General features: G+C 36.2%; 1 protein-coding gene across 2 annotated transcripts in view; it reads right to left on the bottom strand.

The window, feature by feature from the left end:
• Positions 1-27,585, bottom strand: part of ttc13 (tetratricopeptide repeat domain 13) — a 74,317-nt gene that overhangs the window by 27,286 nt on the left and 19,446 nt on the right. For both annotated transcript variants that reach the window (XM_051925564.1, XM_051925565.1), the window contains exons 5-17: positions 24,955-25,020; positions 22,018-22,110; positions 21,741-21,857; positions 21,359-21,469; positions 19,919-20,001; positions 18,465-18,606; positions 14,696-14,870; positions 13,274-13,430; positions 10,848-10,978; positions 9,834-9,966; positions 7,085-7,177; positions 4,591-4,674; positions 653-737 (exon numbers count right to left, since the gene is read on the bottom strand). In XM_051925564.1, coding sequence (XP_051781524.1) covers positions 653-737; positions 4,591-4,674; positions 7,085-7,177; positions 9,834-9,966; positions 10,848-10,978; positions 13,274-13,430; positions 14,696-14,870; positions 18,465-18,606; positions 19,919-20,001; positions 21,359-21,469; positions 21,741-21,857; positions 22,018-22,110; positions 24,955-25,020 — 1,470 coding nt within the window. The remainder of the gene's footprint in view (positions 1-652; positions 738-4,590; positions 4,675-7,084; positions 7,178-9,833; positions 9,967-10,847; positions 10,979-13,273; positions 13,431-14,695; positions 14,871-18,464; positions 18,607-19,918; positions 20,002-21,358; positions 21,470-21,740; positions 21,858-22,017; positions 22,111-24,954; positions 25,021-27,585) is intronic.

Raw genomic sequence — 27,585 nt, 5'->3', positions numbered from 1 at the left:
CACCAGGCAAAGTAGCATTCTTTACTATTGGTCTCCAACACAATAACAAGGAGAGCAAATAGCTAGCATACAACCCAACAAGTTCACTGGAAAGATATTTTTGTAGTTTGTGGATTTTAAAATGTAAAATATAAAATTAATAAATGAGGCTTCATTTTGAAAGACTAATTCAATTTGAGGAAAAAAAAAATCAGGGGAGGAATCATAAATAAAGAGTTTAACATGTTAATACTAGTTGTAATGTTAAAATGAGTCCACAATACAATTCAAAAAGAAAGCCTGTGCTTTAACACTATACTCTGTGATTTAGGAACTACTTTTAAAATTGGCAACCTGGACATGATATAAAGAATTAAGATTTATTAGATCTGTGTTTGGATAAACAATCTACATATGTATTGGTACAGCTATTGTATAGGACATCAACTTCTTTCTTCAAAAATATAAAAAATTCCTAGAATCTCACTCACTGGATAGTATTTAGAGCCAAAGTTAAACTACTAACAGTACAATCCGCATTGACCATATTATTCTTAAGTTCAGTGGTAACAGATGCAACACAGTCCAAAAAGATGGTTGAAATCAAGGTGAAATACATCTCAGGCAACATTTTTAACCTTTCTACAGTGTATATTTCAAAAAGGAATCAGACCTTCATAATGGGAAGTAGATCTTCAACTTTATTCACACCTTCCAAAGCTTGTCTCACTTCTACAATGCCCCTTGGGTTATAAGCCCTGAAAAAAGCAAGTTTTCCTTAAACAAGCTAATCGAATGGAGTCTTTTGCTTACACACAGATTAATTTATCAGTATACTTTAAAGAAAACCAATAAAATTGTACATCCAGAATTATCCGTTAGTGACCTGCAGGCCAGATCTGGCCCATGTGCAAGCTTTCTTTGACACAAGCCATCATCTAAAACATTTGTTTCTGGCATATTAAAATTAAGTAGACTATATAAAAAAGTGGGGCATCTATAAAATCAGGCACAAGCACAGAGCTTGAAGGGGGACAGGTGCTGAATGCATATTAGCAATGCATGCAAGGTGCTAGGAAGAATTCATAACAAAATTAACTAATTCAATCCACATTTGCTGGTTCAATTTTAAAATGTGCACTTACAAATCACAACTAAGTTGGGTAGACATGGCAGCCACTTTTAAAAGCAAGGGATAAAACAGTTCAAAAGTAGCACTTACAGCAAAAAAGGAAGGTGTTCAGGGACCGGCAGTCCATCAGCATGCACCAACACACTGCAAGTGCTCGCTGTACATGCTCTATCAAAATAGTGGATAAATGCACAGTTGTGACATGTCTGTGTCATCTGTCAATTCACTGATGGCTAGAGATATATGAACAGTCTGACTGACACTATCACCTGACAGATATTCTCTATGAAGACACAAACACAATGTGCTATAGCTGCAGCTGATAGAGATACCCGTTTCATAGATTCAGTATTGTTGTCCATTGATTGATCATTAGCTGCGGAATAAAATGTCCATAACACATTCTTTAAATACCTCCACATCAGTAAAGGTGTTATTGTGTTTAGCCAGTGTCTATGTAGCTTGGAGTTCATTGTTACTGAGCTAGTGAATGGGTGAGTACTTCCCTGCTGTGACCGCAGTTTGCTTTTAACACTAGAATTACCAGAGCCTACGAAAAAACTCGTAAATCCGTCCCACCTTAAATCGCACCTCTCCGCCAGAGTCCTTTGTCATCTAAATGTGCTGGTAAACAAAAGCTACTAGCAGCCAGCTATTCCATCCCCCCACCGACTTAGAACGAATTTCTCCTAGCTCATGCCTTGCCTTGATTTGATTATCTGGGATTGAAGTGGAGTTTTAGAGTGGAAATAATATAGTGTTATTTGGAATACACGCATTTCATGTGTGTTCCGTTTCTATAGTAGTCTGTGCAAGCACATTTTTAAAACATTAACGGTTTTCATATTCTAATAGTAAATGACAAAATGTAGGCATAAACTATATAACGTATGAAGCCTGAAGTCTATATATCAAAGAAACACTTTCACAAAAGGTACAAATAAGAGAACACGTGCGCTTTTATTCAAAAATATAACTGCACAAAAAAAAAAGCTGCGTTAGCATGCCACATTGACACTCTTACTACAACCGCCGCGGTGGCGTAATGGTATCAGCTCCTGACTGGGAATCAGAGGGTGGCGAGTTTGATCCCGCACGGCTCCACTTCGAGAAGTGAACTGCTCTTATTCTTACAATTTTAGAATAACAACATAAATTTGATTTCAGTCTGTAACAGCCGGTGTAACTTATGATACTGGTAAAGGTTAGCTTTTTTTTTTTTTTTAATTCACTTTTCATTCTCGCAGTCGCATTCAGAATCAATCCATACAACCCCATCTGACATAAAGACGCGCTATAGGTCTGCAGTGTACCACGATGCATACTACCGCCCCCCCCCCCTCCCCCCCCAAAAGGGTTCTGACACACAAACGCTGGCGAAGCTGCCTTCTTCGTATCTCACCGTCACTTGAAATCAGCAGTTCTTAGCTGCTTATCAATCCATACAACCCCATCTGACACAGCTGTTTTCACATAAATAAAAGTGTACTTTTATTCAAGATTATAACCGAAGAATAAAGAAAGCAAGTTACAGTTGGTGGTTGATACGACAGCTTGCGTGGTGCAATGCTAAGAACTGCTGATTTCAAGTGACGGTGAGATACGAAGAAGGCAGCTTCGCCAGCGTTTGTGTTTCAGTACCCTGTTGGGGGGTGGGGGTGGGGGGGGCGGTAGTATGCATCGTGGAACACTGCAGACCTATAGCGCGTCTTTATGTCAGATTGGGTTGTATGGATAGATTCTGAATGCGACTGCGAGAATGAAAAGTGAATTAAAAAAAAAAAAAAAAAGCTAACCTTTACCAGTATCATAAGTTACACCGGCTGTTACAGACTGAAATCAAATTTATGTTGTTATTCTAAAATTGTAAGAATAAGAGCAGTTCACTTCTCGAAGTGGAGCCGTGCGGGATCGAACTCGCCACCCTCTGATCCCCAGTCAGGAGCTGATACCATTACGCCACCGCGGCGGTTGTAGTAAGAGTGTCAATGTGGCATGCTAACGCGGCTTTTTTTTTTTGTGCAGTTATATTTTTGAATAAAAGCGCACGTGTTCTCTTATTTGTACCTTTTGTGAAAGTGTTTCTTTGATATATGGACTTCAGGCTTCATACGTTATATAGTTTATGCCTACATTTTGTCATTTACTATTAGAATATGAAAACCGTTGCTGTTTTAAAAATGTGCTTGCACAGACTACTATAGAAACGGAACACACATGAAATGCGTGTATTCCAAATAACACTATATTATTTCCACTCTAAAACTCCACTTCAATCCCAGATAATCAAATCAAGGCAAGGCATGAGCTAGGAGAAATTCGTTCTAAGTCGGTGGGGGGATGGAATAGCTGGCTGCTAGTAGCTTTTGTTTATCAGCACATTTAGATGACAAAGGACTCTGGCGGAGAGGTGCAAACGGATTTAAGACGCGATTTAAGGTGGGACGGATTTACGAGTTTTTTCGTAGGCTCTGGTAATTCTAGTGTTAAACCTCAACTTTCCTCTGCAAGGCATCAGACCTCACTGGTGGTGCAATGCTTCTGAAGATAGTGGCTCTTCTATGACAGTAACTTTCATTGCAGATCAGACCAGTTGGATGACCATTTTGGAATGATGGAATTATAAAAAATACTTTTCATTACTGAGATGATAATTCTTAGTGTCAGTTTTCCTTTGAATACATTTTGATAGAGACATGTTTGCTACTTATGTTTTGATAGCTCACATGCAACAAGAATTTTGAACGATACTCTGTGGCTAATCAGTAAAGTTTACATGATTGAGTACAACCACTGTGTTTTTATTTTATGTTTTTCTAGAAATATACATTGCTGTCAAAGAGAATACAGCCATCAAACATATTTCTGCAAGCATAGTTAAAAATCAGGCCAACTCAACGTATTATCATTCAAGAAAACCACACAAAAATTTAGGATCTTTTAAACACTAAAGAAAAAAAAAAATGATTTTCACGAGTTAAATAATATTCACTTAAATGATTGAGCTTGCTCATTTCCAATAATACTAAAATGAATTTAGTGCCACATATCCTTGATGATTACTCATCTTGCACAGAACTATGTTTGAAACCTCTGAACTGACTTAACGTGTATGTGATGTGAAAAAGTGAGCAATCTGAGGAGTGCATTAAGGAGTGAATGACGAAGTGTGCCAGTAAAATTGTGTGGTCTGTGTGGCTGGGAGGTGGTGGGAGTTTAGGAAGCCATGGTCAGTTCAAATCTGTTTGATGGCCTTGGTTGTACACCTTTTGCCTCACCAGTGTGAAAATGAAACATATCTGCCTTTAAGATTATTTAATTGACAGGTAGCTCAGCCACTTACAAACTGTGCAATTATGTTCAAGTAAAACTGACCAATCACCATTCATCTTTTCACAGTTTTTAATATTGCTAATGTTTTGATGTTAAAAATAAATGTATTACTTTTTGATTCAGCTACATACATGAAAGTTACTTACCCATGGTATACCAGAATTCTGTCCTTGATGAAATTAAGTATTTTATCAAAGTATGCCAAATAACGTATATTTATAATCTGGCCCCTGGAAACACATTAGAAAAACAAATGAAACTACATTATGCTTTTGTGAAAGGTTTCCAAAAACACTGCTGTAACTGGATAATGCTCGTCTATAAAAAGGAATACTCGTTTACACAGGCAAATGACTGCTTTATAGATGCAAAAATTTTATGTTTACAAGACTTATCTGATGCTAAATATAAAAACAATGGTCACATTCGTTTGAAATGTAAAAACAAAATGCAAGAATAGCATTGAACATTCTGATCTGCAAAAAGAAACTGGCAAATTTATACTCAGTTTTATAATGTTTTCTCATGACAGCAGGTAGCATAACAGCAACTGTATATAAATATGTATTAGTAACTGGATATATAAAGAGATATGTATTATTTTTACCAGTGTTTCTTAATATAACTGCACTGTATTTTTATATGTGTAAAAGCCTCTAAATCTCCTTTTACACCAGCGAACCAGTTTAATCTGTAACCTGGTGTCATAAAACTGCTTTCCTTCAGTGAGTCTCTTTGCATTTTACGACAGGATTTGGGGGAAGTGCCTCAAACAAGTTCAACAAGTGTTTCTCTGCTAAAGTCTCTCTCTCAACCCCAAACCCACCAAGCAGGAAAGCCAGGCTGCCTAACTGCCAAGCTTTACCTTAACATATGGTTTGGAGGTCAGGTGTAAAGGTGTTCTGTTCTCCCATTGGTCTGAAGTATGGCTGTTTGGAACTGGCTTGTATCAGAAGCCTTTACGTACCATGACCCCCTATTGGCTCTAGGGGTTGGACAGAAAAATCTATAAATTTGCTCACTCCCTCACTTTCTCTCTCTCTTACCAAACTGCTGAATGACCATCTCACACAATGAACTGAAAAGGACAACACAATGAAGAACACAGCTCGGCAGCCATATTGAGACAGGCATGTTCTGAAGAAAGCTGACCACAAATGATGCCTTAACTAGAGACATTTTAAGTAACTAACAACTCTGTGTGCTGCCTGAACTACACATCACCATTTATCAGGTTATATGGTTGCCAATATTCAAATGTACTTTGCATATTGTTATTATTTATGAATATTATCAATAATACATTGTTTAAATTGTAACTAAACTCCTGCTGGTCTTTTACTACACCTAATTGCCTGAGGTTATAGATGTAGAAAGGAAGGTGGGAAAGACGTTATATACAGTGGAAACTCGGTTCACAAATGTCTCGGTACACGTACAAATTGGTTTACGACCAAAAAGTTTGACAAACTTTTGCCTCGGTTCACGACCACACACTCTGTATACGATCATGCCAGTTTCCCTTTCGGTTTGTGTGCACCGATGATTTCCGCATGTGTTGCACTGTCGTCGGTCAGATGTGCGTGCGTGCTTTCGCTGTGAACTCTTTGTGCTCTATTTCATTTCCCTTCTGGTTCGTACGCGTGGATTACTGTATTTAAGCATGTGTTCAGCCTCTCCCTGTTCATTGTTTCAAGTTTCGCAAGAGAAGTGGCATTCATAGTGTGGTAAGGCATGGAGAGGCTGCTAGTTCCGATGCTGAAGTTGCGAAAGAATTCATGAAAAATTTCACAAAATTAGTGGAAGACGAAGGGTACATCCCGCAACAAGTCTTCAACTGCGACGAGACCGGATTGTTCTCCACCCAGTTCCTCCTCACTTCATGCCAGAACTCGACTCATGCAAGGTTAGTTTTCTTGGTGGTTTATGGTTAGTTTTTGTATTACGGATTTTTCAAATGTTCATTTTTCGGTTCGTAGCGTCGTTCACTTCTTAACAGGGGTTCCATTGTTGTAAACACCCTTTATTATTTGTCTAATAGTAAATTTAATGAGTTGAAATCTTTTTGAAAAGATTTTATAACCTTGCCTAAACTTATGAGCATTCACTACTTTTTTCCTCAGTCCTGCCTTCCTAAATTCAATGCATGATGCCAGACCATACAATTATTTATATTTTCTCCTCTCTAACATATTATTTTAGATCTTCCTTGAATAGTTCAGTTAACTGATTAACACTCTGTCATTGACTCATCTGATCCTGTTTTTTCTTGATGCAAGTCATTGAACGAATTGTAAACCTATTTTTGCATCTGCCCATACTATATACTGTGTGCATTATTTTGCTGCATAGACATTGTCTTTCAGATATCTCAGACTGGTGTCAAATTATATCTAAATTTACAGAAACTCCGATTAAATATGAATTAATAGGTAAGACAATTTCATAGTAATCAATGGTTTACCAACAGTATCTAGCACTATTAGCTGCAAATACAAGCTATGTAGCTCCCTAACCTTAAATATTATTACACTGAAAAATAAATATCTACTGATATCTCATTATGCATTTTCTTATTTTATATATATTTTCTAAAATTAAAGTGGTATAAAAAGTGGTCAGTGTTGAAATTATGCAAACCTTATTAAATTGATATGATTATTAAATCCCCGGCTGAGACTTCTTGCAGGCATTTGGTCTAGCCAGAGGACTGGTTGATCTGGGTCTGCAATCCTGAAAAACAATGCAAAAGAAAAGGAATCTGTTAACAAAGCTCTATAATCCTGCCAAATTTTGTTACTTCTTTATAAAACCATATCATATAAAACTAATAAAATCTGGACCAATTGATCTAATCCAATTGTTCTTAATGAGATAACAAAATATAACAATTTCTGCAATAAAAAGAAAACAGGAAAATAAATGCCAGTAGTATGTTTTACTTAATGGAAACTACAACAACATGTTATAGCTGGCCTAAAACAGCAGCCACTGACAACCAATTCAGCCAATCACTGTGGGCAAACCTACTTAGAATGTTTATTTTATAAATTGTTCTCAGCTGTAAATATTAGTCTTTTTAAGTTCTTATTTATTTAATAAAAATTACCATCTTTAGACTTATTAGGAGCTTACCAGAGAGTACAAAAATTACTAAGGTAAGTTGGAAAACTGACTTGTGGTCAGTACAGATCAAATATAAGCTATCTGGTCAAAATTTCAAGTGATATATGTGATACAATTCCATACCGCAAAAATACATTATCCCATTTACATTGACATACGACGGTGGTAAAACACTATAAAGTTGATTTTTTTATTAGCAAAGATTGAGCATCTTGTTAGCATACAATGTATTGGAAAAGACTGAAAGGGGACTTGTTTCAGTCTCCCTTTACCAAAAGAAAAACTTGTTCAAGTACCCAGCAATCAATTCACTGAAAATGCTGTTATATTAGTAGAAGTACTGTCATGTGTTGTATAAATATTGTGTTGTAGTAGACCAAATCTGTCAATAGGAATTGGCAAATACACTCCTAACCATTGCACAACTCAGTAAAAATTCATACTTCAGTAAGGTTCAACATTAAGATTGTATATACTGTACATTGATAAATTATTTCAACTAATGCTAAATAATTGTTAAATTTTAGCACACCTTCAATTACAAATGTACGGAAGCATATTAGGGCCACGGTGAAAAAAAAAATCCGGACACAGTGAAGAAAAAAAAAACTAAATGTCGAGATTAAAGTCGACATGTTGACTTTATTCTCGACATTTCCACTTTAATCTCGACGTTTATGATGAGAATAAAGTCGACATGTTGACTTTACTCTCATAGTTTGTCATTAAAGTAGAACATTGTAAACTAAACTTCATCTTAAAATGAATATTTAATTTAGATCTTCCCAAACCCTGTCATAAATTATGCAGCGCATGAAATGCTTTGTGTTGCGCGTTCCCCGAGCCACATTAATCATTAAGTGCTTTTTAAACTGATTTCCTCTGCACTAAGAGGAGGCGCAAGCAGCGATCACCACACAGAATACATTAATTGAGAAAAGCGCTATATAAATGTAATGAATTATTATTATAATTTCATGATATTCCTGCGCCCTGAACATTTACAATGCTAAGATAAATACTTGATATCATTTTCATGATGAAATGCATTAAAGCATGTACTAATCATGTGAGGGCACGGTGACGTAGAGGTTGCACTACTGCCTGGCAGCAAGGGTGTCCCAGGTGTACCCTGTCTTGAGTTTGCATGTTTTCCTGGTGGGTTTACTCTGCGTGCTTCAGTTTCCTTTCAAAGTCATGTAGGCAGTGGGGTTTTGTTATGCTATATTGACCCTGGGGCATGTGTGTGCTCATATTCACCAGGCAATGAGCTGGCGACCCGTTCAGGATTTGTTCCTGCCTGGCACACGATGCTTGCTGGGATGGGCGGCATATTTAAAAATGTATAACAAAGATTTTTTAAAGTTCTGAACACTCTGTGGTCTAAGTTTATAACTAGTTTTAATTTCACAAAGACGTTTATCATGTGGTGATTGGTTATGGGGAGAAAGAAAAAGGAAATATAGCAACACATGCAATGAAGAAAGCCTGCTCAGAAGAACATCCATTGAATTCTGTGTTTGTGTCTCCGACCACCAGATCATGAACCCAACATTTACACAATATTTAAGTTAAACCTGTGCGATACCCATTCATACATCCAGTTTTTTGGAGCCACGTCACACCTGCCATAAAGTTCTCTACAATGAGCGTACACCTGGAGACCACTTACTGTGAGGGAGCAGCACTACCGCCACACCACCGTGCATGTTTAATGCCTGCTTTAATGCATTTCATCATTAAAATGATACCAAGTATTTATCTTAGCATTCTAAATGTTCAGAGAGCAGGAATATCATGAAGTGAATGTATTCTGTGCAGCGATTGCTGCCTGCGCCTCCTCAATGCAAGAGGAAGTCAGTTTAAGAAGCGCATAGTGATTAATAACTGGGTCGGTGAACATTTAACACAAAGCATTTAATGTGCTACATAACTTATGACGGGGTTTGAGAAAATCTAGTAAATTAAATATTTATTTTAAGATGAAGTTTAATTTATGACATTCTACTTTAATTACAAAGTAAACTACGAGAATAAAGTGGAAATGTCGACTTTAATCTCGGCGAGAATAAAGTCAGCATGTCGACTTTATTCTCTACATTTAGTTTTTTTTTTTTCTTCACCGTGGCCCTAATACACTTCCGTACAAATGAGACTGTGGTACACTTGATGTACCACAATGACATACTTCCAAGTGTCACAGCAAACCTAAAGTTAAACTGAGATTACTGCTATAAGGACAAAACAGAATTTATTACCATACCTTCTCCATTTTACAGCTATGTCAAACATGTCTCTCCACTGCATTTGCCTTGTCTTCCCATTTATTCGAACTTTGGAATTACTCCATGTACGATGAACAGCCTGCATTACTTCTAATGTAGCAAGTCCCATGGCTGCAAATTTGTAATGAAAAAGGTGAAGATCAGAATAACTACCTGGAATAACATTTGTGTGGATATATGAAAAAAAAAATCACTTTTATCACATACGTACGCACGTACATACATACATACATACAGTGCAAAATGCTCAGACCCGACACACACAGGCAGACACAGAATGTCATAAAACAAACACGTTTTATTTGTGCAACTCACAATAACACCAACGATACGTGCACCAAACACCAACTCAGTCCTTTAGACTCTTCTTCTTCTCTATCTCGTCCACTTCCACCTGACTCCAGCTACCTTGCTGGAGTGAGGCAGCCTCTTTTATACTTCCCCCGGATGTGCTCTAGGTGCTTCCTGATCTTCTCCCAACAGCACTTCCTGGTCTGCCTCTTTCTACTGTGCAGTTTCCCCCCCCCCCAGATATTTCATTCTCCTCACAAAATCTAATAACAGGCAGATGAGACCGATCTGTAATTCTACATTTGCTATGCTGACTGAATGTGGGTGCATGTGTAAGTGTTCCCTGTGTTGGACTGATATACCATCCAGATGCAATTCTTTCCTTGCACATGAAACTGCAGGTTTAAACTACAGATATCTAATGGAGTAAGAGCGTTCAGAAAATAAACAAACGAACTATTACAGAGGAAACATTATAAAAGAAAAACAGAAAAAATGTACTCTGCTGGATGCCCCTCACACTAAAAAGGAAGCAGATATTAACATCTGGGATCAAAACTGAAATTCTCTATATCATTAATAGACTTGGAATGGAATGGTATTTAGGGAGGGAAAAGATTTGTTAAAATACTAATTATCTTTCTATTTCGATAATTTCCCAGTCCAATTTTTTCATGCTATATTTAAGTTTTCACACTTACCTCTGTGTATCCTATGATTGGGAAGAAACCCAGGTGTATCATACTGCATAAGAACACCAAGCTGATCAGCAGTGCAAATTAGTTTTTGAACATCAGTATTATAACTTTCAAAATTCTGAGGCAGAACATCCCTTTGAACCAAAGCAGAAAAGATATTAATTAAAATCAAATCTAAATGCATACATGATCTCCTGCTGTTCTGAGAGGAAACATTTGTAAAAGGTATTGCACAGGTCACTAAGTTGCAATAAGACTTTGAGAAAGCAAAGCCCTAACATGATTAATTTAATATCACTATATTTTCGCTCTCAGGTTTACATTTTGTTGAATATAAACCATAAACCAGACATACTCGTCCCTGGTAGTGGAAACTGACTCTTGGAAGGTGGAAACTTGCTTCTGCAGCAGAGACAATGATGGAACTCACATTGGCTATGGATCCAAGCATCTAGTGTGTTTTTTCTCCTAGTATGGAGTAGCTTCACATATGACTTTGCTGCATAGAGGAAATGTTTCGAACATACATCCAAACCTTAGTCAAACAACTATACAGAGTTTTCTTCATTTTTAAAGAAACTACATTTAGTGATCAAAAGGCATCATCTACTGACTATAGTTCTACTGAGAGAGTTCAACACTCATGTGGAGAGAAAAAAAAAAAAAAAAGATTTCTACAGACACAACTGAGAGAAACATCCTTCCTTTTCTGAATCCAAGCAGTGAATTGTTACTGGATTTCTATGCTAGCCATGGATGGTCCACAATGAAAACATCCTTTAAATACAAGGGTGCTCATAAATGTACCTGTTACCAGAGTTCCTTGGGCAATGATCACCTTTGTAATTGTGTTGTCTGATAAAAGTCGGTATGCACTGGACATCCATGTAAAGAGTGTTGCTGAGCTAGCTTAGACAGATGGAGAGCCTGTGGAACAGACCTGATGGGTAGTGAGCATGTGCTGGAAATGATAGTGAACGCCTTAGTTCTAATGAGTAACAAGTTTAACTTTCACCAAACAGAGGAGGTTCTACTGCATTTTGGAAGAGATCAGTGACACAGAGTTCAAGTGGACCCTTATTCAAGATCCCAGCAGTGGATGCAGCTGACTGAAGCTCTCACAAAATTGTTTATGTAATGTGTTACATTTATAGATTTTCTGGTGGACATCAACAGTAAGGGAAAAATATAAAGTTGAAAAAAGAAGCCTTCCATGTAATGTTAGCAGGAGGGTGTCTAATTGGAACCATCTAGTCAATAAAAGTGTAAGTTGCAACAGTGGCAGAAGCAATCAACTATGTGTGGGTTAAGTTTGGCAAGACCATAGACAATGACATTCAGTTGGCTACAAAGAGGTACTGACATACATTTTGACAATTCAGGAAGGATAGGAGGGTCATCATCCAGGTTGCTTTAAGTATGGGTAGGAGAAACACTCACTTCAACTGGGAGTACTAACTAGAAGTGGTAGGAGCTATAGGAGAAATTCCTAAACCTGTTGAATATGTGCTTCCCAGAAGAGGCAGTGCTTGAAGCATTGATTGGGGAATGGGTCAATCTCTGTGGGAGATGCAGTTAAGTTATTAAGATCTGACTGGAAATACTGAAAGCACTGGATGTTGTGGGGGTGTCTTGGTCAATGCACCAGTTTAACACTGCACAAAGGGCAGAGTGAGAGTTGTTTTCACATATTTCGTAATTATTTAAAAATGTTCCAGGTAAGCACAAACACCATTGAGGACGCATCTTGTTTTTCCTAGTTATAATCTTAATGGACAGAATATTAAAGCCCAGCCAAGATTTGTAGGTTATCCAGTTAGGGAAACGAAGGGTTGCAACTCTGCTATTTGCAGATTAAATTGTTCATTTGGCCTCATCATACTCCAATCTCCAGTGCAAATCTCCACTAGTACGGTTTGCATCCAAGTGTAAAGTGGGCTGAATGAAGATTAGCACCTCCAAGTCTATATTAACTTATTACAAAAATGTCAATATACAGATCGGTTTACTTCATCTTCTATGGTTACAAGCTCTGGGTAGCAACTGAAAGAAAAAGTTGGTAAAAATAAGTGGTTCAAAAAAGTTCCTTTGAGGGGCTACTGGAATCTTGCTTAGAAATACACAAGGACCTCCATATTGAGGAGATTTAGTTTAGATTTACAGTCATAATACACTTCACTATTTGAGACACTTGTTCCTATGAATGAAAACATCAAAAAAACATTTTTTCTCATTTATTTACAGTAAATTATTCAGTGCTGATTGTTGTCATAAGTAGTAGGGAGAAAATATTTTAAAATAATTACAGTATTCGGCTCCAACACTCTAAGCAAAATATTTAATTCAAGTTTTAAATATGATAGAAACAGGGTTGATCTACAGACCTTTAAATTGTAAGCATTATGTTCCACAGTGCAACATTAACTTACTTAATGTGTGGCTGTAACCCTGGCTGCTCCTCATATGCCTCAATTAAGAAAGGAAGATTTTTAGCCCAGTGATTCTTGAAGTTTCCAGGAAGATCCACATCTATATTATATTCCGTAACTGGGATGTCAAGATGTGCATGTAAATACCGTGAATATTCTACCAAAAAAATATATTAAAAAAAAATAATAATAATTATAGAAATGCCTGAAAATATTGGAACTCTTACATTTTATTTAAGCAATGCATCATTCTTCATGTGAAGTTCTGAAATTAAAAGATCTTTTTTCATCCATACATGTGTTTCTTTAATTTGCAGTGGAATAAAACAAAAGATATGAAATTAACTAATTTCTGTCTTATTCTACGAAAACATTCCAAAATGGATTAGAAAAATTTATAGGGACCCTTTAGAACTTACATAAAATAACTGCATTGTAGTGATACTTTTAAGCAGACTAATCTCCTTTAATTATTTTCACAGGTGTCTTTAATCTTTTAATCACTCATTAGCTAGTTAAAATGGAGAATGAAAAAAAAAAACACACACATACTCAGCTGGTTTGCTTCACTATGCGTGTCAAACTAAATATGACAAAGATAAGAAAAAACAGAGTTGTCCGATGAGGTATGAAAGAAGATAACAGCCAAGCATGGTCAACATTCAAGTTACAAGACCATCTCCAAAGAGCCTAAAGTTCAAGTGACCACAGTTTCCTGTATTTTTTACACTTTTACTGTAGCCAACAACCCTGGATGTGGCTACAAGAGACAAGGTGCAACAGTTTCAAGCCACACCACTCATTGTTGTCTGAGTGAAAATGGCAGAAGACCCACAAAGACTCCACTTGTAAGAGAGAAACACAAAACAGTTTGACTGCAGTTTTTTTTTTTTTTTTTTTTTTTTTTAAAATGCATGATGACAAGCCACAGTCCTTCTGTGAGAATATTCTTTGACCAGATTAAACAAAATTAGAGCCTTTTGGTAAATCACACCAACTCCATTTTTATAGAAAACAAAACAAAGCTTTCAAAGAACCGGAAAGAAGTGGAGCAATTTGCTCAAAATGAGTCTATACCAAAAGTGTAGAAATCTCATTTACAACTACTGAAAAAGTTTTGTTTACCATTACTGTCTCCAAAGGTTGTGTTACTAAATATTAGGTTTAGGGTACAAAACATTTTTATTGATGCCATTTTCATTTGTTTAATTATTTAAATAATATGCCAGGTGTTAAATCAAAAACAAAACTTCAACATTCGTTATTTCACATTTAATTCAACTGGACACCAATTACTTTGTTACTGTTTCAACTTAGTTCACAGAAATTTTTTTTTTTTTTTAATGGAAGGGTTGCATTTTTTCGGCCATGAATCTATAATTTGCATATTTGTTTGCATATTTCAATGCATTTTATACTCACCTCTGAGGTATTTTACTTTTAGATATTCTGAAGTTGCTTTCTGGCCAGGCAATGGATCATTTAGCATTACTTTTGTCTGTGATTTAATCCCTTCATAAAACTGACCCATGGCAACATGACTGAGCCCTTTCATATACTGGCAGACTTCATTATAGGGTTCTAGCTGTAGGCACCTCTGCAATTAAGCAAAATGCAACAATTAGCTATAAAGAGGCCTGCTGAAAGGAAGTAAGCAAATGCAAGCTAAAATTGAGGAAAAAAATGTATTTCAATTGGGGAAGACCTAACTTATTATTTTCACTTTCTGGTCTCATACAGTAGTTGCTAATGTCAATCAAAAAAAAAAAATTATACTATACACACACACACACACATATACATATATTATATACACACACATATATATATATATATATATATATATATATATATATATATATATACATATATATACATATACTGTATAAATATCAGTATCTCACAAAAGTGAGTACATCCCTCACATTTTTGCGAATATTTTGTTATATCTTTTCATGGGACAACACTGAAGATATGACACTTTGATACAATGTAAAGTAGTCAGTGTACAGCTTGAATAACAGTGTAAATTTCCTGTCCCCTCAAAATAACTCAACACACAGACATTAATGTCTGAACTGCTGGCAACAAAAGTGAGCACACCCCTCAAGTGAAAAATGTCCAAATTGTGCCTAATTAGCCATTTTCCCTCCCTGGTGTCATGTGACTCGTTAGTGTTACAAGGACTCAGGTGTGAATAGGGAGCAGGTGTGTTATATTTGGTGTTATCGCTCTCGCACTCTCTCATACTGGTTACTGGAAGTTCAACATGGCACTTCATGGCAAAGAATTCTCTGAGGATCTGAAAAAAAAAAAAAAAAAGAATTGTTGCTCTACATAAAGATGGCCTAGGTTATAAGAAGTTTGCCAACACCCTGAAACTGTGCTGCAGCACGGTGGCCAAGACCATACAACAGTTTAACAGGACAGGTTCCACTCAGAACAGGCCTCGCCATGGTCGACCAAAGAAGTTGAGTGCACATGCTCAGCATCATATCCAGAGGTTGTCTTTTGAATATAGACGTATGAGTGCTGAAAGCATTGCTGCAGAGGTTGAAGGGGTAGGGGGTCAGCCTGTCAGTACTCAGACCATACGCCACACACTGCATCAAACTGGTCTGCATGGCTGTCGTCCCAGAAGGAAGTCTCTTCTAAAGATGCACAAGAAAGCCCGCAAACAGTTTGCTGAAGAAAAGCAGACTAAGCACATGGATTACTGGAACCATGTCCTGTGGTCTGATGAGACCAAGATAAGCTTATTTGGTTCAGGTGGTGTCAAGAATGTGTGGCGGCAACCAGGTGAGGAGTACAAAGACAAGTGTGTCTTGCCTACTGTCAAGCATGGTGGTGGGAGTGTGATGGTTTGGGGCTGCATGAATGCTGCTGGCACTGGGGAGCTACTGTTCATTGAGGGAACCATGAATGCCAACATGTACTGTGACATACTGAAGCAGAGCATGATCCCCTCGGCCGCAGGGCAGTATTCCAACATGATAACGACCCCAAACACACCTCCAAGACGACCACTGCCTTGCTAAAAAAACTGAGGGTAAAGGTGCTGGACTGGCCAAGCATGTCTCCAGACCTAAACCCTACTGAACATCTGTGGGGCATCCTGAAACGGAAGGTGGAAGAGCGCAAGGTCTCTAACATCCACCAGCTCCGAGATGTCATCCTGGAGGAGTGGAAAAGGATTCCAGTGGCAACCTGTGAAGCTCCAGTGAATTCCATGCCCAAGAGAGTTAAGGCAGTGCTAGAAAATAATAGTTGCCACACAAAATATTGACACTTTGGGCACAATTTGGACATTTTTCACTTAGGGGTGTACTCACTTTTGTTGCCAGCGGTTTAGACATTAATGGCTGTGTGTGGAGTTATTATGAGGGGACAGCAAATTTACACTGTTATACAAGCTGTACACTGACTACTTTACATTGTATCAAAGCGTCATATCTTCATTGTTGTCCCATGAAAAGATAATAAAATATTTACAAAAATGTAAGGGGTGTACTCACTTTTGTGAGATACTGTACATACACACAGTATATATACACATACATACATATACACACACACTGTATAATGTACTGTATAATGTATACACACACTCTTACATGAAACTGCATCTTCACATTTATTATTTGCAAACAGAAAATCTTTTTTTTAATAGTCATGTTTTAATCAGGTTGTATTGGGTAAAAATATAAATTACAGTACATTGCATAGCTGTATATTCCAATAAGAAAAATTTTAAATTCATCGTATGTTTAAACATATAAAGATGTTTTACAGCAAATGAGGCACTGTACATTGATTATATGGTAAAACCTCATCTTTTATTAACAAGTTATTACTGCTTTCTGGTGGCATTGTGATTAACAATGCTGCCACACAGCAACTGCTCTTTGAGTTTGAATATGCACTCACTACAGTATGTGTGAGAAATGTACATCTTCTTCCCACGTTTGTGTTTTTATCTAGATGCTTTATTTTCTTTCTATGAATTATGATTAACTGGCAGCTCTAAACTGATATAGCATACGTGAGTGTGGGTATGGATAAACTGCACCCCTGTCTACAGGTATTTCTTGCCTTGGTACTGTGATTCTCAATTGGAATACGGAGGTCAAACAAAGAGATGGGAGAATGAAAATGCTTTTCTGTCATTTGACCATACACATAAAATCATAAATTGAACACACACACATGTAAAGAATTTAAAAAAGTATTTAAAAGGAGTAACATATATTCACAATTTAATTGCAGGGAATATTTGAGGTCCATAACCAATTTAATCAGATCTGAAAAACTACCACACTTTTTAAATTCAGATTTCCTCCTACCATTGACATTTCAGTAACACAGCCCAGTGTTTAAGGCAAGCAAGTGCACTAACACTCTTGTTAGAAGACAAGGGCTGATGTTGCAATAATGAATGCATGCCTGCTTGATGAAGAGTGAAAAAAAACCCCACTGTGCCTAGGACTTGGGAGTAAATTATATAAGATATTTTAAAGCACATTATATCAGGGTTCAAAATAATTTCTTCCCCACAAACTGAATGTTCTCGTCCTTTACAGCCTCAATGTGAATGAGCAGTGAATAATAATGCGTATCTCAACTGAGCATAAAATACATGTAATCATTAAAAAGACAAGCATAGCAAATTTTACCTATGCACGAGGAAATCTGAAATGCCCGATAAGCACTTGGGGAAGCACTTGGACATTGTCTCGCATTTAAATACCCCATGCTCATTCACAAAACCACAGTTAGGTATACACTCATCACTGATGAAAATAATAAATGTTGCCATTCAAGATGACTGGCATACACATGTCATAACAAAAAGCAGTGAAAATAATAATGAAAGAAACTGTTCAAACTAGCATAGAAAACTGACTGTTAGACAGGATAGAAATACATTTTTAACTAATACAAAAAACTACATGTGAATAAAATATTGTGAAGAGTGTAATATAAATAGCACTTGTGTTCCGTTCTTATCAATCCTTGAATATCATTGCTGTAAATGCTGCGTCTTATTTCTAAAGGAAGTTTTTAGATGGGTAATACACTTAGAAATGAATTAAATCACACAAGTACATCTTTATTACTTGAATGTATCCATGTTTAACCATTAACATTTGCTTTCATTCAGATTTATAAGTCCTAGCTACACAATAATTACCTTGAAGTTTCCCAGTGCTTCCTGTAAGCTGCCATGATGATACAGCATCATTCCTTTAAGCTGAAGTGACTGAATGTGGTTTTGATTTAACATTAATGCCTTCTGAAAGCTATCCATTGCCGATTCAAAATCACCCAGCTCCCTGAAAAACAAAGTATTCAAGGTTTAGGAACAAAAATCTAGTGACATAAATAGTTTGATTTAATGCTTCCTTTCACTTAAGTTTCATTCAGAACATCTAAATGAAGATGATGATTTTCAAAGAAGTGATAAGGAATAATAGCTATTCCTATGTAAAAAAAAAAAAAAAAAAAAAAATTCTATTCTTGGAGAATCCATTTAAGATTGCTTTTCTTGCTCTTGAAACATAAAACAGAGATTCTGCTAGCCCAGTGTTTTTCAACCAGTGTGTCACGGCACACTGGTGTGACTTGGGAGCTACCCAGGCATGCTGTGTAGTGCACTTGGGTCTGAACCTGAGAGGGACAAGCTCCGCAGGTGGTTGACACCCGCCTGAGGAGAACAGGACTAGCTGGAAAACCTAGTATAAAAGAGGCTCCATGATCACTGTGTTGCAGACATGGCACTTAGAGCACTTTGGATGCATCTCCTGGCTGCTGGAGTCCATCTGCCTGTGAGTATGGTCGCCACTGATCATCAAAAGGATGGTGGAAAATGGTCATATGAGTTGCCTCTGAGGCAGAGAGGGGCGGGAAAAGTGATGAAGCAGCTGAGAGATGCTAGCAAAGTGCTCGCTGTGTGCCGTGTCGATGAACGCTGACCTCAGAGCTGCACTTTTACCGGCCTCTACGGTAGTCCTGTTCCTTCAGACAGTTGAGCACACGCAGGAGATATAATGTGTTTGTGGTTAGTAAACACTGGTGTGCCTTGGGATGTTTTGTGTTACAAAAACCAAGATAGAAAAAAGGTCCTTCCATCTGCAGCACCATAAACTGTTCCATAGTTGTATGGTTTAGTAACAGCCAACAATGCAAGAGGAAAAAAAAAAAGCTAACATCAAGGAATTCATTAAAATAAGCTTGTATTAACACACAATGAGTAATACAGACATTAAGTATAAAAATAATTTTTGCACTAAGGAAATGAAGCACTATACTGGAATTTCTCCAGAAGGTAAGACAGAACCATGCATGCACTAAGATAGAGCTTTACTCAACAGAATATGAGTAACTAACTCTACAGAGGTGACACACAATTTCCAGATTCTGTCTAAGTTGCAAATTGCAGAGAACAAAAGAAACAAACCACTGAAGAAAAAATAGTTGATTGAGCCTATAGTTTTCAGAATGACGCTCTGAACAGATATAAGGTAAAGAACACAATACAATAGAAGCAAAAGTATCCACTACCTGCCAACCATAAGGCACATAGGTCAAAAGAAATACTGTAATAGAATATGTTTACACCTCTCTTTAATACTTCTCTTAGCTTACCTGTAGGCCTGACCAAGACTTTTGTAAGCATCAATAAAATCATTTTTCATTTTTAATGCTTCCTTGAATGTTTGTATAGCTTCCTGTGACAAAGGAAAACATGTCAACAAAAACAACTGCTGCATTATATATATGCTTTAATCTTATTTATTACAGCAGTAGCCAAGACCTTTTTCTTTCTTAAGATGTTCTTTCTAAATTTAAAACAGTATAACCAAACAAAACACCAACTTTGACTTTTAGTGCTTTAAAATAAAAATATTGCGGAGAACAGTACAGCAAATGTTATTCAGTATAAATTGTTCAAGGGTCTGAACACGTTTGCAGGGGACTCTATCTAAACAACAGTAAATTTTCACATCTTTGGAACATTTTTTTCACTTATGAATTTAAGATTTTTATATTTACTTTACCATTTAAAATATTTAAAAGTATTCCTATAGGAAATAAGATGTAACATTTCAAACCAGAAATGAAACAAAAAATGCATGAAATGCTAAACTGCATTCTTTGAGTTAGATAAAACCTTCATTTTAATGTAGATAGATAGATAGATAGATAGATAGATAGATAGATAGATAGATAGATACTTTATTAATCCCAATGGGAAATTGTAGTCAATAGTCCTTATGCTGTACTACACTGTTACTGAGATAGAAGGTGCACAAAACCTTCAAGCATAACCTCATATATTTATTAGAAAGTTAAGTGCACAAAAAGTATATACCAATTACAAAACAAGGAATCTTTTAGAATAAAAATAGCAACATTTTTTTAATAAAATTTATTTTGTGTGTGCCTTATTGTAGAGTAAAGGGGGGAGGGGGAGGGAGAGAAACAGTCAGTCAGTCAGAGAGAGATAAGATGTTTAATAGCAATGGGAGTATGGATGGAACGAAATCTGCACCAGAATTTATCAAGCATCTTAAAATTACTCATAGAAATTGCATTAAAAGTCTGAATTGTCCTAAACCCACTCCCAGCAAGTTCATGTTTGATAATATTACTATTAAAATAAAGAAAGGGAGAAGAAGTACTGTACATAATAAGGTAGGATGTTGCGCTAAGCTGCATATAATTGTTGCCACTTCGCAACAACTTCAAGAATAGGAATAGTTTCCTAAATTAGGAAAAGTGATAAAGTGCTATTACCCTTACTACTAACAGTTAGTGCCAAATTTTCATCATTCTGACATCTTTGAGCAAAGTTTGAACCGTTTTCCTACTCCAAGTCGCTTGATAAATATGGGCACTTAATGGTAATTGAATCCATATTTTAGAGTCCATTCACACTTACTGTACATTCACTTGCACTGAGGCTATCTAGAATGCATAAAGGTGACTATACTGATGAAGGTTGTTGTTCTGGTTTGTCAAGTTGACCTTTATTTAAAACACATTTCTCCACTTCTTAGGCTTTGAAATTATAAAGCAAATTACCTTAAGCATTCCCCTGTGGAAAAAAGTCAAGCCTTTGTATAGAACTGCAATTGGCTGATTTTTCTTTAATTCAAGTGACTGCTGAAAGTCTTCCTGAGCAGCTGCATAGTCCTAGGAGAGAGAATTAAAATGATTTCAATTTGGATCTAATAACAGACAAAAGAGCTTAAAAGAGCAATTGGAAACGAAACAAATAACCAATGCTGTTCTCCAGAATTTAAAAGTGAATCCAATGTTAAATGATTACTAAAACGAGAATCATATAGATTAAAAACAAATCATTAAATGATTATTAAATAGAATCACACAGAATAAAAATCAATGAAGAAAAAAACAACAGCAGTTATACAGCAGTAGGGATACATCATCATAAACGGCTCACCTCTGATATAAAGTAAAGTGTGCCTCTATGCCTATAAAGTCGTGCTGAAGGCTGTAGTTGAATTGCTTTAGTGAGATCATTCAAAGCTTCGCTAACTCGACCTAATGGTGAAAGAATCTAGAAAATAACAGATGAACAAGACTGTTAATATTCTTGCCAAGGTCCACAATATACTGCCACTGTTATTCAGACTGTTTTGTAAAACTTCCAAGTATTCAAACTCAGTCACACATTCCTTTGTTTCTGTATATTAAAAAATAAATGTGTATAGTCTCACCTCAGCTCTTTGCTCAAAGACTTCAGGATAATTAGGTTCAAGAGTAATTACTCTGCTAAGCTCGAACAAAGCAAGGTCAGCATTTTTGATATCCTGTTAAGAAATATTGTGCCATTTGTTTAAAACAGAAATGAAAACTGTGTAATACTTCATTCAGTGCATAGTACAGTTTAGACAATAAGCATTACTGGACATTAAAAAAGGAGTAAGTCTAGGTTACCTCTAACATAAAAAAAAGAGGAGCAAAAAAGTAAAATAAACATTATCATTACCAAAAGTGGCAGAGCTACAGGCTTTTGTTTTTGTAGAATTATTTTAAAATAAATCATTTTTAAATAGTAACACAGTTGATACCGATGCTACTTCACTGCTTAAGTAAACTTGGTTCTAATTTCTGTCCATGTCCAGTTTGCATATTATATATAGTCTTGCATTTTTCAAGCAATCCAAATTTGATGAGACTGTGTACTGATATCTAACCTGAGCATGATCAGTTAAAAAAAAAAAATATATCAGACAGATAAGATCTAATAGGTCACCTCAAACATCAACAGGCATGCTAGTTGCTGCACTGACTAACATGCAGATGTCTGCAAATTCATCAACTTATGGAGGCCCGGAAGAGTAACAGAAAACAAAAAATTGTATGAGCTGTCCTGATCACAGTTATCACTGTTCTATCTGTGTGTAGATAGAAGCGAGAAGCCATGACTGGCAGGATTGAGTATTGAAGGTTATTGAAGCAACTTCTGACAATTCTGAAATGTCAAGAGAGGCATTTGATTACTTATTTTAATATTATTGTATTTGAAGAAAAATATACACTTGTGCTCTTTTCCTTAATAGTCCTGGTGTATATATCCTTTAATAAACGATATTGTATCTATTACCTGACATGCAAAGAAAGCAATGCTTTGATATTCAGGATTTTGTATTTCACTATAGACATAAAGGACAAAAGTGTTCTATTTTAGGACTTCTTTTTTTAGACCATAGTGAAACAAGAGGTTGAACAAATATTCTTTGGGAATAAACCATCTTTAAATGGAGACAGTTGTCCTGCAGGTTTCATTTTGTGTGATTTTATCAAAGAAAAAATAGGCAATCCATTAATTTAATGTGTGTGTAAAAATAAACTCATCTTAAATTAGTGTTTTATAATAACTTTATTGAAATAAAAACATACAGCTTTCTCACTTGTAGAATTAAGATAGCTTATTATTTTTTATTCACCTTTATCAAGGGTGTCACTATTTTTTCTGTACAGAATATGAGTGAATTATTAACAGCATATGACAAACACATACAACAAACACACACACACATGTAACATTTTAATCAGTTTCTTAGGTAGTCTTATATAGGGCTTATTGAAATATTGTAAACTCAGGGAACCACAACCAAATTGACTGTAATTGATGCATTTTGTTCTTGCTTGCAAAGTCTATTGAGGATAAGAACACACAATGGACCAAATTGTTGATCTTTAACATAAGGACAAAACATCAGCTCCACTATAGAACAACTGTATCTGAAATGTTGTAAGTTACCTTGAATAAAGGCACCAGTCAAATAATAGGTAATAAGTAAACAAACTGATTCACTGGACAACAACAGAAAAGAGTAAACAGAATTCGAAAGATTATGTTCTCATCATAGAATAAAAAGAAAAAAGAAAGACCCAGTTGGATTTGATCAATTCTTTTTTCTTACTCTATTTTCTTTTTGTTGTTATGTATGCATACATCCATCTTCTGTAGTTGTCATTAGTGATGAGCGAACTTCATTAGGAGTTCAGCAAAATCACAAAAATGTTCAGGAAGTTCAAGAAACTTCACAAAATTCATTAAAATTAAACGGGAGGTAGAAGCTGAACCAGTTTTGAGTGGATTATAAGGGTACAATGGTATTTTAACTGTCCCTGCAGGTTAGGGAAGCATCTGCCATGTATGCTGGACCAATTATTGTGGCCAAAAATTTGACCTGAGTTGTCCACTGCACAACCATACCTCAAACATCTATGTAGTGCTTTGTGGTGGCTAGCCATAATACAGGGATTACTATCATGTATCCAGTGGCAGCTGCTCTCATTATCGTAAGCTAATGTACACCTTAAATGAAGATACAGCAAGTTGTGTGTTTTATTTTTATTTATTTTTTTTAATGCATGCAGGATGGAAAACTGGCTATAGTACTAATCATATATGCTTGACATTACAGTAGGACTAGGCAGGCACGAAAGTCCTGCACATGTATAATACAGCTCTGTAATATCACACTGTCCTCACAAGCATCAGAGGGTGCTAGGAAAAAAATGTTTGTCTAAGCCGGCCACACCCAAATTTGCAAGAAAATATTCAAACAATGAGGTCACCAGTGAACACATCATATTCGATGCAAAAAATGCTTTGGCGAATTTCAACAATCAACCCTAGTCATCTTGTTATGAATACATACAATATATTATTAAAACAAAGTGAATCATTGATGGTTATCTGCTCCTGTTTACTAGCTTAAAGACGTGTTAACAATTAGCTGGAGGTTAGGGTGGGAACCAGAGTTGTGCATGATTAGGGAGAGCCACATGATTTCTTGTAGAGCTGTGAAGGATCTAAATAAACCCAAGGAGACATGTGGTGAAGTTGACTATATTAGGAATAAAAGGAGATCAGTACCAGTGAAGCTGCACTGATTTTTATAGAGGAGTGTTTTTATGTTCACCAGGAGTAATAAGCAATGAAATCTTGAGATGCACTCCTTAGGTTAAAGCAAAGACGGATAAAGTAGCTGATGGTAACAATTAAACGTTTTACTAAATAAAACTTTGTTTCCAGAAAAAAATAATGCTAGACAGTGTCTTCAAAACCCAAAATCCACTATTGTACAACATACAAACTATTTCTTTTAACAGCAATAAAGCTGGATTTTTGTACTAACCTGCAGACCTTTCTTTCCATATGCAATTCCTCTTCCATAGATGGCACTTACTAAATCTGGATCTACCTACTCAGAGGAAAAAAAAAAAAGAAAAAAAAGAGAATCACTTAACTACTGCAGTGAATAATATTAAACCTAATTTCACAATAACATGTAGTACATAAGCTTACATTCTAAATTGAGCAAGAATGTCTGAACTAGGAAAGACTGATAAGTTCCACATATACTGAGTAGGTTAGGCTTTATGCAAATATGGAACCCTATGATCATTAGGCAGTAGATCCAATTGTCAAGTGATATGTGAAACAATACAGAAGTTGTTTTGCAGTAAGCAAACAGGTAACTGCATAAAACATTTCACAGTTCAGAAGCCATAAAAGATTTTTCTTAATTGTATAATTAATAATTTTTCACTGTACATTTAAAACATTTAAAGTAAACCAGCCAAGATAATGTTTGTCATTTGATAATCAGCACAGACAAATAATCATGCAATCAACAACTAATAATAACCTCACCTGTGCAAGAAAAAAACTATAGCTAACAATATATTTTAAATGTGTAAAATGATCTACAGCTGTAGGTTTTTGATCACAAACATGTATTTTTTTTATTTTTTCCAAAATAAATAAACATTCCAGCAACACATCAAATTAGCAAGAAGCCTTTACTTGTAACTTGTATACTGACTAAAGAGTTGATAAAATGTTATGTGATAATGTTTGTGTAACCTATGACTCCACAGTAAAAATTATACTTATCTTGGCAAAATTTTGTTTTGCCAGGGCGATCATTTAGGATGTACTCACACTAGGCACGTTTGTTCCGCACCGTGCCCAAACGCGATTGTCCCCCCCCCCCCCCCCCCCCCCCCCCCCGGCCTGCACTCACACCGCAGTAACATTCTGGGCCCAGACACACTTTCGTTATGACCATGCAACTTTGTGTAAAGCCAAAACAAGATCCAAAACACTGAGTGACAGCAAGCATATAAAAATTATTTTATTTATTTTGTGCTTGTTTTGGAGTTGTGTAGGGCAGGATAATGCTCTACCCTGTTACAGATTTATTGAGTGTGTAGCGCAGGGTTTTGCTGTTAATTATGCTGCACGTACAAGAAGATTTTTAATGTGGCAAATGAAGTTAAAGAAGGAATTTGTAGCTTTTCTTGCCAATTACAATTCACATTCACATGTAAGGTTAGAATAAAAACTTGTTTCTTAACCCAAAAGATGATATTGAATGAAATGAAAATTGCACATCTGACTTGTCAAATCATTGACTTCTTGTCCGTTTTCTGTGCTCAGGTACTTTTAGTGATTACACTGTTTACGAATGTTACTGAAACTGTGCTCGGACACACCTCTTCCAAGTGGGTCAGGGCACGGTACGGTTGGCCCGGCATGGAGTGATCAGATGAATTAAAAGAACTAGACATGCAGACAAACATGCTTGGACACAAAACGAATTGCCAGTGTGAGTACACCCTTATAGTTTATTTCAGAATTAAGGCATCACATACACAGGATCTAAACGTATAGAATCTAAACAGCAACACAGGATCAAAGGGCACAGTGAAATGCTCAAACCCAACTGAACTTCTAATAAGATGGTTAAGTTTTCCTCAGACAATGTGAGCTATAGTAAATCAATTGCCAAGTGTGAAAACCAGCTTCTAAACTATCCACATAAACTTATTTGTTTTAACTGCAATGACCCATATTTGATGTAGTAAATGAATGACTCTCCGGCAACTCTGAAAAAACTGCTACTAATGCAAATTAAAGTAATTTTTAGGAAGGATATACAAATGTTTGTTCAAAGAGACATGGTTATAATGTCTGAACAACAATTATGTTCTGATTAAGCCTCACAGGTACAATCCTTAACTACCTATTAATGAGGTGGATGGCCTACTTTTTCACTACAGAATGTCAAAAGCAGTTTCTTAAATCTCCTCTCACGAGACCCTGGCCTCTCTTCCTCCTGCCCAACAAGTTTTAGTTCTGGATTCCACTTTTTATGTTGTTCTAGCTAAGGAGTAGATTTATACCCCCATCCTGGAATCACTTCTAGGGTCAGGAGTGGTGTAGTCTTACATTGGCAACATGACACTAAGTGAAAGAGTCGCCAGGTGGCTAACAGTGTTCAGGCATTCCAGACCCTCTCATAATCCTTTCCTCATCACATTCTATGAATTAGGAGTATTTTGGTAATATCTTAGCAAACACAGGCAGCATTACAGAAGGAACGAACAAAGCTTTTTTTGACTTTATTGAATAATTACATTTTTCTTAAACATGTTCACTAGATAAAGTTTTCATGTTTTTGTCTGTATTTGGTTTTAACAACAAAAAAGAAATGGAAAAACACCAAAATTCCCTCCTTTGATATGCAGTATTTGTTAATTAAAGAGAAACAAAAAAAGAAGGGAACAGTAGTCTCACAGTCACCTAGCAAATACTGAAGACTGAAAAACAATGACAAAGAGCATGGTATCTACATCAAAGGGCAACAAGTGAATTGCACTACGCCATGTCTACATTGCACAACTAAAGCAAGCTAAACCAATTACCCTTTACTACAGAACAGAGAGAGAGAGAGAGAGAGAGAGAGAGAATGGGCAAATAC

The sequence above is a fragment of the Erpetoichthys calabaricus genome, chromosome 3 (assembly GCF_900747795.2).
Source record: "Erpetoichthys calabaricus chromosome 3, fErpCal1.3, whole genome shotgun sequence".
In the NCBI taxonomy this organism is placed as follows: Eukaryota; Metazoa; Chordata; class Cladistia; order Polypteriformes; family Polypteridae; genus Erpetoichthys; species Erpetoichthys calabaricus.
This window is presented reverse-complemented; position numbering and strand designations above follow the sequence as displayed.